Source organism: Schistocerca piceifrons, chromosome 1, assembly GCF_021461385.2.
Source record: "Schistocerca piceifrons isolate TAMUIC-IGC-003096 chromosome 1, iqSchPice1.1, whole genome shotgun sequence".
Classification (NCBI taxonomy): domain Eukaryota; kingdom Metazoa; phylum Arthropoda; class Insecta; order Orthoptera; family Acrididae; genus Schistocerca; species Schistocerca piceifrons.
This window is the reverse complement of record NC_060138.1, coordinates 340,014,063-340,029,600: the sequence shown is the minus strand read 5'-3', so window position 1 is coordinate 340,029,600 and position 15,538 is coordinate 340,014,063. Positions and strand designations below refer to the sequence as shown.

The 15,538-nt window shown below is 37.3% G+C and overlaps 1 protein-coding gene across 3 annotated transcripts in view; it reads left to right on the top strand.

The window, feature by feature from the left end:
* LOC124783531 (ATP-dependent 6-phosphofructokinase) overlaps nt 1-15,196 on the top strand; it is an 80,317-nt gene extending 65,121 nt beyond the window's left edge. For 2 of the 3 annotated variants that reach the window (XM_047254031.1, XM_047254029.1), the window contains 9 exons: nt 2,056-2,202; nt 4,364-4,522; nt 4,598-4,750; nt 8,972-9,071; nt 9,339-9,465; nt 9,550-9,647; nt 12,251-12,473; nt 12,562-12,714; nt 12,847-15,196. In XM_047254031.1, coding sequence (XP_047109987.1) covers nt 2,056-2,202; nt 4,364-4,522; nt 4,598-4,750; nt 8,972-9,071; nt 9,339-9,465; nt 9,550-9,647; nt 12,251-12,473; nt 12,562-12,706 — 1,152 coding nt within the window. In that variant the 3' untranslated portion in view covers nt 12,707-12,714; nt 12,847-15,196. The remainder of the gene's footprint in view (nt 1-2,055; nt 2,203-4,363; nt 4,523-4,597; nt 4,751-8,971; nt 9,072-9,338; nt 9,466-9,549; nt 9,648-12,250; nt 12,474-12,561; nt 12,715-12,846) is intronic. The other variant, XM_047254030.1, reaches the window with a different exon arrangement.
* Nucleotides 15,197-15,538: the final 342 nt, after the last annotated feature.

Below are 15,538 nucleotides of genomic sequence, written 5' to 3'. Positions count from 1 at the left end.
AACTGTGGTGGACTTTTGTCTGCAGGTAGGATGATTAGGTCAGGATTAGTTTTTTGGTTGTGTATAACTGTTCTTTCCTTTGCTGAAAGGTTGGTGTTCTGAGGAAGGGACCTGGGGAAGGATGGTGAGGCTAAGTTGGAGGTAAGGAATTCCTGGAAGGTGACCAGTCGCTGGTGAGGTGGGAGGGGGAGGATCACTGTTGGATAGTGGTACAAATTGGGAGAGGTACGGTTCATTGTTGGAATTAGTGGCTTTGGTTGGAGGGATTGGCAGCAAAGAAGTGTTTCCATTGCAAGTCCAACATGGTTTAATTTGGGTGTAGGGCTAAAAGTGAGGGCTTCGGATAGGACTGCAGAGCTGTAGGTTTTTGGTGCAAAGGTTAACAACAGTGTTATGGGACTGTTTCAGCTCTGGATTTGGTGAAGTGTTGGTAGGGGTTCTGGGGGATATGCCAAGTGTAAAAGATCAGATAGGCATGGATTAGGTACTATAAGGGATTGACAGGGAGGAACACTGTGGATAGGACAGGCTGGAAAATGGTGCCCCAAGGTGGCAGTAGGGTGTTAGCAGGTTGGATAACTTTGAAGGTGAAGTCTGGAGTGTTCCTCCAGGTACTGGAGAGCAAGGGATTCAGTTTCAAAGATATGACATATGAAGCAGGGATTGCACAGTAGCGTATCTTGCAGGGGGAGGAGAGGTGGTCTGGGATGACTGAGCCACGGAGATGTGTTTTTGCAGTACCAGGTTTGTTAAGGCCAGGCTCTGGCAGAATCTAAAAAGATTAAGGTCATTGTGAAAGGAGGGGTGGGACCCAGAGAAAGGAATTTTTATGGTTAGGTTGTTTTGGTTGGGGGAGGGGGGGGGGTTCCATGGCTTAGGCAGTTTTTAAGAAATTGGATGTGGGACTGGGTTTTAGTCAGGGAAACTGAACTGATGCAGAAAGATGGAGCAGGGGTCCATTGTGGCAGACCAACCAGCTGTCAACCAGCACGAACGGCCACCATACAACTGTGTCTTAAGAGCAAGGTATACCACCCTGTGGCTCAACATGCAGCTGAATGTAACATGCTTGATTTCAATGGCTGCTTCACTACCCAAGCCATCTGGATCCTCGTCTCTACGACCATCTTTTCTGAACTGTGCAGATAGAAGTTATCCTTAACACACATCCTCCGCTCCCGTAATTTTCCTGGCCTCAACCTACGGTAATAACTGTCCCCCACACCCTGCACCCAACAGTTTCCAACCCCTCTGTCCTACACCCTCCTCAACATTCTTGTCTCCCATCCTCTTTTTTTGCCACCCGTTGCCAATGCACCCATCCATCTTTTCCCGCTCCTCTCCTTTGTTGCTCCACGTTCCCCATCTCCCTGCCCCACAACCTCCTGATGCCTGACGTGCACTTGTTTTCATTCTAGTCCCCACATACAACACCAGGCAGCGCTCCCCTCTTTCCCCACCCGCACACTACCATCCGTTCTCCTTCCCCTCCAGATTGCTGCTTCCATCACATGATTGTTGCACTCTGCCCCGAGTTTCCGGAGTTGGCAGTCATTATCGTGAGATGCACTTGCTTGTGAGAATGAATGGTGTGTGTTACTCTTTTCCCGTTGAAGGCTTTGGCCAAAAGCTTATGTGTGTCTTTTGATTTTGCCTGTCTGCAACTTAGTATGTTATCTGTACAGTAAGTAGCAATCTATCTTTTCCTACATTGTTGATATTCCTACCCCGAGTTCCCATTTTTTGACAAGTGAAAGTATCTGTTACACGGGTTTGTGTGAAAGATCCTGTGTAAAATGATGAACATTCACAGTTCATTGTTTATTGGTTTGGCTGATATGGGAGCCATGCCACTTTTTTCAAATATAATGTTTACTTTTCATATGGGTATCTTGATATCTGATGTAGGCACTGTTGAAAGTGGGATAATCATTTTGACATCATTTGCAGAAAGGCTTCCTTCGTTGTAAGATTAATATGTGTTTTAAGTTTCAAGCCAAGAGGCAAAAACAGACTTTTCAACAAATTATTCATTAATTATGGACTTTGTTGCAGGAATCCTTCACTTTGGCAGTTATGCACATTGGAGCACCAGCTTGTGGAATGAATGCTGCTGTGAGATCATTTGTCAGAAATTGCCTTTACCGCGGTGTGACAGTTCTTGGAATTCATGATGGTATTGAAGGTCTAGTGGCTGGTAATGTAAGTGCCACATTTAAAACCGTTCAAAGTTACTTATACTGTGTTTCATTGTATTGTTTTTTATAAGTTAAACTGATTCACTTTAGTTTAACTCATTAAGACATAGATTTCTCATCTGGGTCTTCAGTTTTGTTGTGAGCTTAAGTATTTTAGCACTTAACACTAAATCAGCAGCAAATTGTTAAATAGAAACTGTAGGTAAATCAGAATCTTTTTTATCCAATTTTTAATTTTTTGTTTACTGTGTCCAATGAGACAAGGTAAATCTACAGAGGACGTCAAAAATTAAAAGTATGGTTGTGTGTAAGAAACCGTTTCAGGATTCTGTTCATGTGACACAGGAAACTTAAATTGACATGATGAGGCAGTAGCTTGATCTTTGCGCTCTATCCCAAAAATTTGCAACATAATTACAAAATTAAACTAACATTTGTATTTTTAGCTAGTTAGGTAGTGTTTTTGCAGTAAAACCTCTCTCATTTCCAGTATTGATAATCTACATACTGCCTACATAGTATATTCTAGTTCACTTACCATTGCCATGATTTCTCAACTTAAAAATCTGTCATGTGTTTTCTGAATTAAATTCAAACACACAGATGGGCTTAAAGTCTCTGTCTTGTAAATTTTTTTGTTTAATTAGATTGGTAGCATCAATAAAGGTTCTCACCATAGAAGACTTTTTTTGGTGTTGCTTTTTTACTGTGCTGGAAGAAAAGTTTTATATCACACTAATTCTAACACAGTAAAATGCTATTTTTATGATTTCCCATTTTTGTCAATCTCGACAGAAGTACTAATCTCTCAATACAATGCTTTCCCATAATTAATGATTCCATGATGCAAAATTTCCTGTATTTTAAGTTTTCTTTGGTGTTACCACAATCTTGAACAATGATTTTCATACTGATTTCTGCAAAAAGTGCATTGCATTCCTGCACAGTCAGACTTGGAATAAATCAGGAAATGCAGACTACATGCAAAGTTATTTATAATAGAACATAGTATTAGTGTAGTAAGCAATTCATTGTCAATGTGTTGGACCATGGCCACCTGTATTATAGGTTTGCAGGTTCGGAAGGGTGGGAAAGTATGCTTATTGATAATCACAATCTGACAGTAATGACTCCAGTGGCAACCTCCCTCCTGCTAATTGTGTTGTAAGAAAAGCTTTAATATAATTTCTCAGTAGTTTATACAAATAAACACCATTTGTGAAGATGGCTGTCTCTGTAATGGTCTTTTACGAGTCATTGTTAGTTCCACACAAAATACACTAATCCGGACTAGGTGCACAGTCTTTGGTTGGTATGACCTGATGTCAGATGTAAACATTCCTCCTCAAGATGCTCCGTAACATGACTACAATTTCCACCATCTTTATCATCCTGGATGTCCCTGAACCAAGTGACTTCCATGTTAGCAACAATCTTTAGATTTCGTGCCTGTTGTTCTCTGTTTATGAAGACTGCCAACTTTAGTGTTTTAATAATAAGTCTCAGACTAGAACATAAATATCTTTGTAATGTTGTTTCGTGAAAGACTTTTGCTTCTGTGTTTTATTTACACCGTTGGACATGATCGGAACGAAGAGGGAAACTAATGTGCGCATTTGTGTGTGTTAGCACTCAGCCACTGCATTTGTGATTATCATGAAGGCTGAGTGTTTCCTTCTTCGCTCCACTCATGTCCAATGGTGTAAATAGAAAACGGAAAGGAAAGGTTTTCGTGAAATCACATGGAAAAGTTATTTGTTTTCTAATGTGAGCCTTATTATTGATAATCATTATAGAATTATGGTAAATAAAACTTGTAAGACAATATTCATGAAAACACAAAAATTGGCTCTTCTTAAACAGAGAACAGTAGGCACAAAATATACGGCTTATTGTGTTTCCTATGCTTCCCTACATTTTATGCTTTCCTGCGTTTTATGCTTTTTTTGCATCAGTTTTACTGTAACTATTATTCATTATCATATGACATTTGTCATGATTTTCTTCTGGTAACCAAGCTATGTTGCTGTTTTAAAGCAATGATGTGCTTTAAGATCTATTTTCTATTTTTAGCAGTATGTTTAATTAATCTGTATCATTATTGGTATCAATGTTTTGATATTTTATTGTTATATCACATATCTACTACTCAACTGATGTTACAGATTAGTAAAATGGCATGGTCAGATGTGACTGGTTGGGTTTCTTTGGGTGGTGCCATGCTGGGGACAAAACGTACTCTGCCTGGAAATAGAATAAAACAAATTGCAGCTCGCTTCAAGGAATTCAACATCCAAGGCCTTCTCATTATTGGCGGTTTTGAGGTAATAATTGATAGATTAAAACTTGAAATTGTGACTATTCGCAATCTATTTTCTTCTTATTCTTTTCTCCCATAGGCTTACCAAGGTGCGCTGCAACTTGCAGAGAGCAGGCCAACACAACCAGAGTTCTGCATACCAATTGCTGTTATTCCTTCAACAATAAGTAATAATGTTCCAGGCACAGAATTTTCCTTGGGTTGTGATACAGCACTTAATGAAATTACAGAGGTATTTACTGTTATTGTGTTATTTGGTGCCTATTTTTGTTATTGCATCAGGTTGATTTATCACACCAACACAGATAATTTTTATCACTATTTGTGTGTCATTTGCATGTTCAACGCCGTCCATAATTATCTATAGCATGAAGCAGTTGTCATCACTATATTACTTGGCAAGACCAATTGGTTACCCGGCCGTAATGGGAACTGACGTGGTAACATGACTAGGTACACTCGCTTTCCAGTTCAGTGTCGCGTGCATTGTCACTTCATAGTGTATGCACAAATGGAAAACCAGTTCTAAGCAAAGAAGGGAAGGCAGAAAGGTGGAAGGAGTATATAGAGGATCTATACAAGGGCGATGTACTTGAGGGCAATACTGTGGAAATGGAAGAGGATATAATGAAGATGAAATGGGAGATATGGTACTGCGTGAAGAGTTTGACAGAGCACTGAAAGACCTAAGTTGAAACAAGGCCCCAGGAGTAGAGAACATTCTATTAGAACTACTTATAGCCTTGGGAGAGCCAGTCCTGACAAAACTCTACCATCTGGTAAGCAAGATGTATGAGACAGGCGAAATACCCTCAGACTTCAAGAAGAATACAATACTTCCAATCCCAAAGAAAGCAGGTGTTGACAGATGTAAAAATTACCGAACTATCTTTACAGACGAATGGAAAAACTGGTAGAAGCCGACCTCGGGGCAGATCAGTTTGGATTCCGTAGAAATATTGGAACACGTGAGGCAGTACTGATCTTACAACTTATCTTAGAAGAAAGATTAAGGAAAGGCAAACCTATGTTTCTAGCATTTGTAGACTTAGAGAAAGCTTTTGACTATGTTGACTGGAATACTCTCTTTCAAATTCTAAAGGTGGCAGGGGTAAAATACAGGGAGCGAAAGGCTATTTACATTTTGTAGAGAAATCGGATGGCAGTTGTAAGAGTAGAGGGGCATGAAAGTGAAGCAGTGGTTGGGAAGGGAGTGAGATAGGGTTGTAGCCTATCCCCGATGTTATTCAATCTGTATATTGAGCAAGCAGTAAAGGAAACAAAAGAAAAATTCGGAGTAGGTATTAAAATCCATGGAGAAGAAATAAAAACTTTGAGGTTCGCCGATGGCATTGTAATTCTGTCAGAGACAGCAAAGGACCTGCAAGAGCAGCTGAACGGAATGGACAGTATTTTGGAAGGATGGTATAAGATGAATATCAACAAAGAAAAAATGGGGATAATGGAATGTAGTCAAATTACATCAGGTGATGCTGACAGAATTAGATCAGGAAATGACACACTTAAAGTAGTAGACGAGTTCTGCTATTTGGGGAGCAAAATAATTGATGATGGTCGATGTAGAGAGGATATAAAATGGCAATGGAAAGTAAAGCGTTTCTGAAGAAGAGAAATTTCTTAACATCAAGTATAGATTTAAGTGTCAGGAAGTCTTTTCTGAAAGTATTTGTATGGAGCGTGGCCATGTATGGAAGTGAAACATGGATGATAAATAGTTTAGACAAGAAGAGAATAGAAGATTTTGAAATGTGGTGCTACAGAAGAATGCTGAAAATTAGACGGGTAGATCACGTAACTATTGAGGAGATGCTGAATAGAATTGGGGAGAAGAGGAATTACTGACACAACTTGACTAGAAGAAGGGATCAATTGGGAGGACATGTTCTGAGGCATCAAGGGATCATCAATTTAGTATTGGAGGGAAGTGCAGAGGGTAAAAATCGTAGAGGGAGACCAAGGCATGAATACACTAAACAGATTCAGGAGGATGTAGGCTGCAGTAGTTAATCGGAGATGAAGCAGCTTGCACAGGATAGAGTAGCATGGAGAGCTGCATCAAACCAGTCTGGACTGAAGACCACAATAACAACAACAACAACAACAACAGTGCGAGTGTGATAAGTGACTGCAGAAAATGCTTTCACGGAAATCCACTGCAGCTTACTGTTAACATCATATGTTTTACTGGCAATGAGAATGAGAGAGAAGCTTTGTGGCAGAGTAAAACTGTGTGACGGACCAAGACTCGAACTCTGGACCTTTGCTTTTTGCGGGCAAATGGTCTACCAACTCACCTATCTAAGTGCAATTCACAACCCATCCTCACAGTTTTATTTCCACCAGAGCTTCATCTTCTACCTTGGGTAGCTCAGTCGATAGAGCACTTGCCCGCAAAAGGGAAAGGTCACGATTTCAAGTCTCAGTCTAACACACAGTTTGATATCAGTGCACACACTGCTGCATAGTGAAAATTTTATTCTGAGAATGAGGATGTTGTAGGACTGCCAACAGAGAAGACAATGGAATGTCCAGACAGATGTTGACAAGCAAAAGTTAAGTAACTGAATGGTGCACAGATTACAGAAGGTGGGATGGTTGAGTTGAGTAAGATTCAGAACAAAAATATCTGTTTGAGGGCAGAATAAGTAAAAAGCACACAATAAATATTTCAATGATGATGTAGGTAACTGTGTTATTAGACAGCAATTTCTCCAATAGTATGGACGACACAAGAAAATACCATCCTCACAAAAACACCACAAGTTTTGTCACACAGAACTGAAGTTCCAGGCTAGCAAAATAACTCCAAGGAAAACTATTCTGTGTATGGGATTTGATTTGAAAAGGTGTCAGAATCAATGAGTCATTATATGCAGAAGAGAGAATATACTTTTGTGAAAAAATGAAGCATCAGAATTAAAGTAGACAGTGATTTATTTAAACAAACCGATTTATACATGTTACACTGTAAATATGTTGCATAGTCGTAGTATACGAAGAGTATTGTCAAACAAAGCCAGAAAATGTTTTGTTGTTATGAATGCTGAGTTTCATTTCTTCTCCTCTATGAAGATAACATGAAAACTGTGCACTACCGTGTAGAACTGGACAGAAGAAACTTTAAAATATGTAGAGAAAAAGAAGCTGAACTTTTGGCATTAATTAAATCACCCTTCTTCTCTTTATACCAGTGACAGAATTTTGCAAGAAAATGGTTCCCTTCCTGCTGACACCATGTTATCAAGATGTAAATCCCATAGTGTTTGCCCGTAATCTGGCAAAGAATAAGATCTGTAGTCATTGTCAAGCATCTCACTCTCTAACTGGAAAAAAAATAACAGCTGATGCTTTTACTGCTAATAAATTAATGTCATGAGTCACCTAACCTTGTGCAAGCCTTTCAATGTAGCGCTCCTCTGGCAACTTGTGTATTCATTGTACTGCTTCTTAGATGACCTCACAAGGCTTGAGTGGACAATGTCCGCACGTTTCCACAAGAGAAAAAGTTACAGGAGTCAACAGGAATCAATCCCAGGACCTCAGCATTACTAGCCAAAAATGCTAACTGGCCAAGTGGTCAGTTTCCTTTTGCAGCTGTAATATTAGCTTGTAATGCTATGACATCAGAAGATTGAAAGGCCATGTATCACATAAAAAGTGTGTGATGATTATTGGATATGAGGTACTTCGATTGAAAGTATAATAAAATCAGTCAGCATTGATTCGAACAAAGTATCAGTATTATCACTGGCAAACAAAATGTCAGATGATGAGTCAGTAGACACAGCTGTGGAAAATATAGACATCACCAGTATGGTAGTTCTAGGTGTACTGTCAGCAAAGCATCATGAGCAGCTAATGTGAGAGATAGTGTACATTCTGTTTCTGTTTGTTTTCTAAACAGGCACTTTCTTCAGTGGCTCGTAAAGACTTGTAGTGTGTGACAGCACTCCATTTGTAAGACTGCTGGAGTGCACACTATTGCTGCCTCCCCTCCCTGCTTCTCAGCGGCAAATGTGACACTGTTGCCATGGTAGCAAGGTAACCAGTGTGGTTTGCAGAGTAATGACGTTAAGTCCGCAGCTCATGGTCGTGCGGTAGCGTTCTCGCTTCCTGCGCTCTGGATCCCGGGTTCGATTCCCGGCGGGGTCAGGGATTTTCTCTGCCTCGTGATGACTGGGTGTTGTGTGATGCCCTTAGGTTAGTTAAGTTTAAGTAGGGGACTGATGACCATAGATGTTAAGTCCCATAGTGCTCAGAGCCATTTGAACCATATGAATGATGTTATGCTTGATATTCAATTTGTCTTTAACTCACTTCTTGCTTCTTTGGAAATATTTACAGTCTTCAATCCCATTAGTGTTATTCATGAGTATATATTATAAACTGTTCTTTCTATTAATATGTAAAAGGAATCTTTATTTTTTATTAGATTTGTGATAGAATCCGGCAGTCTGCCCAGGGCACAAAGAGAAGAGTGTTTGTCATAGAAACTATGGGAGGCTACTGTGGATACCTCGCTACACTAGCAGGTAAAGCCCCATAAAAAAAGTTTCCTAGCAAAATAATATTTTGAGACTGCTGTCATGACAATGTGAGACACATAACAGACCATGCTAGTATTTTTAATATTTTAAAAAGTGTAACCTGATAGGTGCAATGAGCACTGACAGTATAGTTCCAGATCAGTAGCGCTCAAAACCTCTGTTCAGTTTAAGAGGATATGCTTGGAAGTATTTCTTATTTTCAACCACAAATAACAGTATAATACACAGATTATTTTCTACTATGTATTCAAGCTCTCGCTGGAGGCGCTGATGCGGCATACATATTCGAAGAGAAATTTTCGATAAAAGATCTACAGCAAGATGTGTACCACATGGCATCCAAAATGGCTGAAGGTGTCCAAAGAGGCCTTATTCTTAGGTACAGTAAATATTTTGTCATTATTTTGCCTTTGTTTAATCTTTAATTACGGGACTGATGACTTACATTGTGGTTCTTTTTCAGAAATGAAAAATGCAATGAAAACTACACAACAGATTTCATTTATCGTTTGTACTCTGAAGAAGGAAAGGGGCTTTTTAGTGCTCGAATGAATGTATTAGGTAAGATTTAAGTATCTTTTAATATTATTTTTCTGTTTGTTTATTAAAACGCATTATAACAGATAACCTTTTGGATGTGGTAGAGATATTAAATTATTGTCAGTCTTAAAACGAATTGATCTACATAACTAACGTCTGTGGACAGTAGAGAAAGTATATTGCTCTGCTCACCTCATCTCTTCCTGAGTTGTAAATGTTAGGACTATATGGGAATACACTTTGCTGTGTGAGATAAATCGTTACTCCATCATTGCTCTTCTTCAACACTTATGTTTGTGAAAATTCTGGAAAAAGTACTGTTAACATCGAAATCCTTTTGATGCTACAGGGGTGCTCTCTGTATTCTGTGCTGAGCACGGCTTTATTGCCACTGCACTGCTCGCCAAATGCTACTTGTACTGAGAAGTGGTGTTCCATCTGCTATAAAATACTTACCATGTGATACATTTAAAAAAAAGTTATTTCTGCACATCTGACATTCTGGTCTTTGCTCAATAAAGGACCAAATTTCTTTCCGTTGTTCGTCGTAGTGAATGTGCTGAATCAAATTTAAGTAAAACATTGCACGAAATTTTGAAGATTTTACAGAGGTAAAAATGCATTGTATAATCTTTACATATGGTTGAATGTAGCTCATACATTGCTGTATGTATGAAACGTAGAAAAGATATCAAATTTTATTTAAAATTGAGAGAAGAACGATATCTCATTTCATTATTAAGTTATTTGTTTTTATATCCAGAAATTTTATTTAAAATTGACAGCAGAACAATATCTCATTTCATTCTTTAGTTATTTGTTTTTATATCCAGTGGATGGCCGCATGCAACATGCCCATTTCCGTCCAGCGTGTTGGGAATTGTAGTCATAACAATCATAATGTTTCATAAATGGTTCAGGATATCTATATGAAGTTTTTACAAATGATAGCATGCAAAGAGGCAAGTCTGTTCTATGATAAATACTTGAAACTTTTTTATTCACCAAGATATGGAAGTAACTCATCCACAGCAGTGAGAAGTCAACAGAAGAAATGTGCAAACACACAAACACATCAGTAGTGCTTAAAGGAAAACACAGGGGCCACATTTAAGTCCTCAATACCTTGAGAGCATGACAAGTTAACTCATCCACAGCAAAGGGTTAATAACAAGTGTGTGTGTTGGGGGGGGGTTAAACAAGTCATTGATGTGTATAAGGCAACATGAAGCTTTACATTGCTGTTTGTAAAAGGTTTTGTTCAACAGTAAACAGCCACATTAAACATTCAGATGTAAATGTTTGGTCTCTTACTATGAGATCCCACCATCAATGGGAAGGCCATTGGAAATAGCCCAGAATATATGCTGCCACATCTTCTACCACAGTGCTTAAAATACTAAAATAAATCAAAGTTTCAGCTGAGTCACAGTAGCTTTCCGTGGAGGAAGTATTTTTAAATTGGTTGTGCAACAGTGAAGGCATCGAACTTCCATTTGGAAGAATGAGGTTCAAATCTGTTGTCCCATCCTTATTTAGGTTTTTCTGTTATTTCCTTAATCACTCATGAGAAATACCGGGGAAAAGGGGGGGTCCTTTGAAAAAGATGCAGCCAGTTTCTCAGTTTCTTTATTCATCCTTATCCATTCTACGATTGAGCCTTTTCTCTTATAACTTCACTGTTGACAGGCTGGCAAAACCTGATCTTTCACTCCTTCTGTTTTAAGAAAACATTGTTTCAGTATTGCTCCCATGTGCACCAGGCTCCTGAGAAACACAAAACTGCATCTTATCAAGTGTGGGTATGTTAAAACATTATATAAGAATATACAGCCTACAGTTGTAGGATAACTTTATCATTTACCTAGGTTTCAACATTAGTAATAACATCTTCTTCAGAACATAAAATATTATTTAAATGTTTGCCTAAAACAAGCCATGTCCTAAGTCAACTATATAAAACGTGATGCATAACCATAAGGTTTTGTCATTTCTGTTAAACAAGCTGTAGCAAATTCACTTTAAGCCAGTTGTATGAGCCTCATCGTGTACATTCTGAAGAAGACGTTATGACTAACGTTGAAACCTAGGTAAAAGATAAAATTAACCTGCAACTGTAGGCTGTATATTCTTACATAAACACTATCAGTTGCTGTCGCTGCATAAAAATGTTAAAAATTAAAACATTGTAGCTCTATAGGATTAGAAATTAGTTTGGGAAATCCACTTCTTGACAGTATGCATACAATTTTTTGGCTAAGACGAATACGAATAAATTGTGGAGGAATGTTACAAAAATGGTAAGCTAAAATATTTCTCGATTCTATTGTTCACTTGTGGATCCAAGTTTATAAGAGACAATGGCTAAACATATTGGTTAGTTTATCATTACTCTTTATGGAAATCTATTTTGGAAACTTCAGCTGTATTGTGTGAAATGCTGTAAACAAAGACCAATCAGTCTTACCGTTATGTAAACACACTGGATCTCGTATTGTAAGTATTGAATAATAGAATTTTACAATTGGATATGGATATTCTTTGTGGTGATGATTTAATTCATTCAGACACATTTCTTCCAACATTAATGGACTTGTTTAATACATTACCTATTGAAATTATAGGTCACATGCAACAAGGAGGATATCCAACCCCGTTCGACCGTAATATGGGGACAAAGATGGGAGCAAAAACGGTTGAATGGATGTTCCAGAAACTAAAAGAATCTTCCAAAGGTGATGGCACTGTATATACTGCAACACCAGATTCTGCTACACTGCTTGGAGTATTGAGAAGACAGTATACATTCAGTCCACTGGAAGAACTAAAGAAAGGCACAAATTTTGAGTAAGTAGATTTACTCATGTATGCCAGTAAAATTAGCAAGTAGCTCTGTATTCCTATATAACTGTACTTTTTTTTCCTTCTTTTGTAGTTACCGTATACCAAAGAATCAGTGGTGGCTAAAATTACGTCCTCTGTTAAGAATTTTGTCAAAACATGAGAGTGCATATGAAGAAGAAGGCTTGTACATGACCATAGAACAAGCCGAAGAAGATGACAAAACAGTAGCAAAATAGGACAGATGGTAATTCTTGAAGCTCTTATCACCAAACAAGTAGTCTATATACCTTTACCGTTTTTCTCCCTTTGATTATGTTCAACGAGAACAAAGGTCTCTTTTATGTAAGTTAATATATGTTGTTTTTTTTTTTTACAGCGTTTGCCCTCTTTGCTTCTGTTATACTGCCGTTGTGTGTTGTAAGGAATGTTAGAAACTAGGCTTTGACAAAGTGTGCAGTTGCTAACTGGAGAACTAATAACTGTGTTCTTTCGTTTTCAGTTTCTAGAACCACAAAAATTGTGTTACAGACGAAACAATGTGATTGAAACATATTTTGGGGGAATACACTTTTTATGTTAAGAATTTCTAATGTAGAATGATCTGGGATGGTAACCAGTATGTGCAAAGACATACATTTTTTTTTTTCTTTATTTGTCCTGCTGCTTTATTGTATTTTTAACAATTGATTTGTTTCTGGTACATTGATTTCACATAGATCTGTAATTATAATTGCCTTTTGTAACATACCAAAAAACATAATATAGAAGGCTTGTTCATCTATAGCACAAGTTATACTACACAATGTGAAAGATAATACTGTGTTTTTTTTTCTTGCCAAACAGTTGAGTGCTATTTTAGAAGTTACAAGTTCTTATATTGTGTTGATATTGTAATTAATTTCTCCAGTGTCGTCGTATACTAAAAAACCAAAAATGTAGCCTTTATAGAGTCCTTTATATCTAAAATTGTTATTTTAATCTTGAAAAGAATTTTATGATGAAGGTGTGGTGTTGTATAGACAATTATTTTTTTAAAGTACTTGTGTTATCCTCTGGTAGGAATGCACTACTCTCAGTTGTTGACTGTTATTTATTTTATATATTGTTGATTACTTATTTATACTCTTTTAACTGATGTAGTGAATGCATTCCACCTATACTTCTCCCCACTTTTCCTTTTTTTTGTTTCTACTTCACGTAACTGTCAAAAATACTCTTCATAGTGTGGGAAAATGGCAGTGTTAATTTTCTGAAGCTTGCACACGCAATGTAAATTATCTTTTGTCAGATTAATTTTTATAACTTGATATTTCCTTCAGATGCCTTCGAGATGCTGCATTTTCATTCAGATAAGCATTTTTAACACCTCATTCATGATTACATTTTTCATTGTCGTACACCAAAATTTGTATGACTCAATATTAGAACATCTGAGGACACACTTTGATACAGATAGTTAAAGATTAGTGTACATGCCGTATGCTGTGTAACATCTTTTTATTTAGGTTATATCATTTGCAATGGCTTTGACATAAGCTGCAGTAATTTTTCAGAAATGCAAATTCTGTGATTTAAATCTATTGCATGTTAGCTTTCAGTTATGATTTAAATCTATTACATTTTAGTTTTCAGTTACTAAAGATAATGCCAAACATTTTATTTAATGACTGTCATGTTTTTCTTTTTTCTTTGTGTGGATTCAGTATTTATCCGTGTTTATTCATGAGTGTTTTATTGCGATACTCAGCATCCTGTGTAACACACTTACATTAAAATTGCCAAGCTGCGAGAGAGACATGCTAATGAATGTGGACTGCAGCCGTAGTTATAATTTTGATGATTGCCTACTCTTAAGTATCAGTTGTTACAGATAGTATGGGAAAAAAGAGGGTGAAAAAGAAAGATTTTTTTCATATTAAGCAACAGTATTACCTGTATTAGATTGTATTGTCTTAAATGTGATAGTAACTTATTTATCAATGTCACCACTGAGAAGATCACTTTTAATGTCGAAACTGAGCAGTGCTCTGAAACTGTGCTGTGTTCTGAACATAAATTGTCCATAATAGACAAATAAATAATGCCAAAACAAATATAAGGGCTATGTTCCTCAAACTCATTAACTCAAGTTGAAATTTACAGATGTATCTTTCATGTGTGTGTTCATGTTATAGACTGTTACTCATGTGCCTTGGTTAAAGTATTTTTATGACTGTAATATTTATTTTAATAATTTTTACTGTAAATATTTATTTGAAGAGTAGAAAATGTGGACCCCCCAAGTTACGGTCTTTTGGAAAAATTAGTGCAAAAGCTGCAGAACATAAACAAAGCATTGGTGTAAAATCTAGGAAAGAATATGATATGTAAATGAGAATATATTGTTACTTACCAGATAGCAGGGATGTTGACCAGTGGAAATGAGTGTATAAAAGAAGAAATTCTTCTGTCCAGTCATCCCGCCCCCCCCCCCCCCCTCCCCTCCCTCTCACGCACGCGTTTGGTGTCGTGCCCACTGTAAGTTCCACGTGCCTCTATGCGTGTTTTCCATGTGGTGAGTGGCAATCTATCCTTATTGGCATATCACAGAACATTATATAACAAATGTATTCATTATATTTGTTTCTTTTAAAAGCTGTATCCAAATACTTGCTGCCTGAACAATATGTGTTGCTTGAAACAAGCTCTGACTGTAAAATATACTGATACACAATTCTGAGTCTGCATTTTTTTTTTTTATTTTGCAGTTATATTGCGTCTTGTAGCGTTAAAACAAAATAAAAGACTTTTGGATATACGATCATTTGTGGTTTTTTTTTATACTTTCAAAAAATGACAGCCCATTTCATCTTGTAAGAACCCAAGCAGCTCATTAATTGTGACCAGAAGTTGGTGTAATGCTAGGAATCACCGTTACATAAATTAGAAATTTAGTTTCTGCTTGTGAATGTGAGCAGTTCAGCACACTTCTGCGTCTTATCATTGAGAACTTGGTTCTGTACACTAAGATTGTAGCTGCTATCTCAGTTGAAGTTTTTTTGCATATTCTAATTTCTACTGTCTCCCTA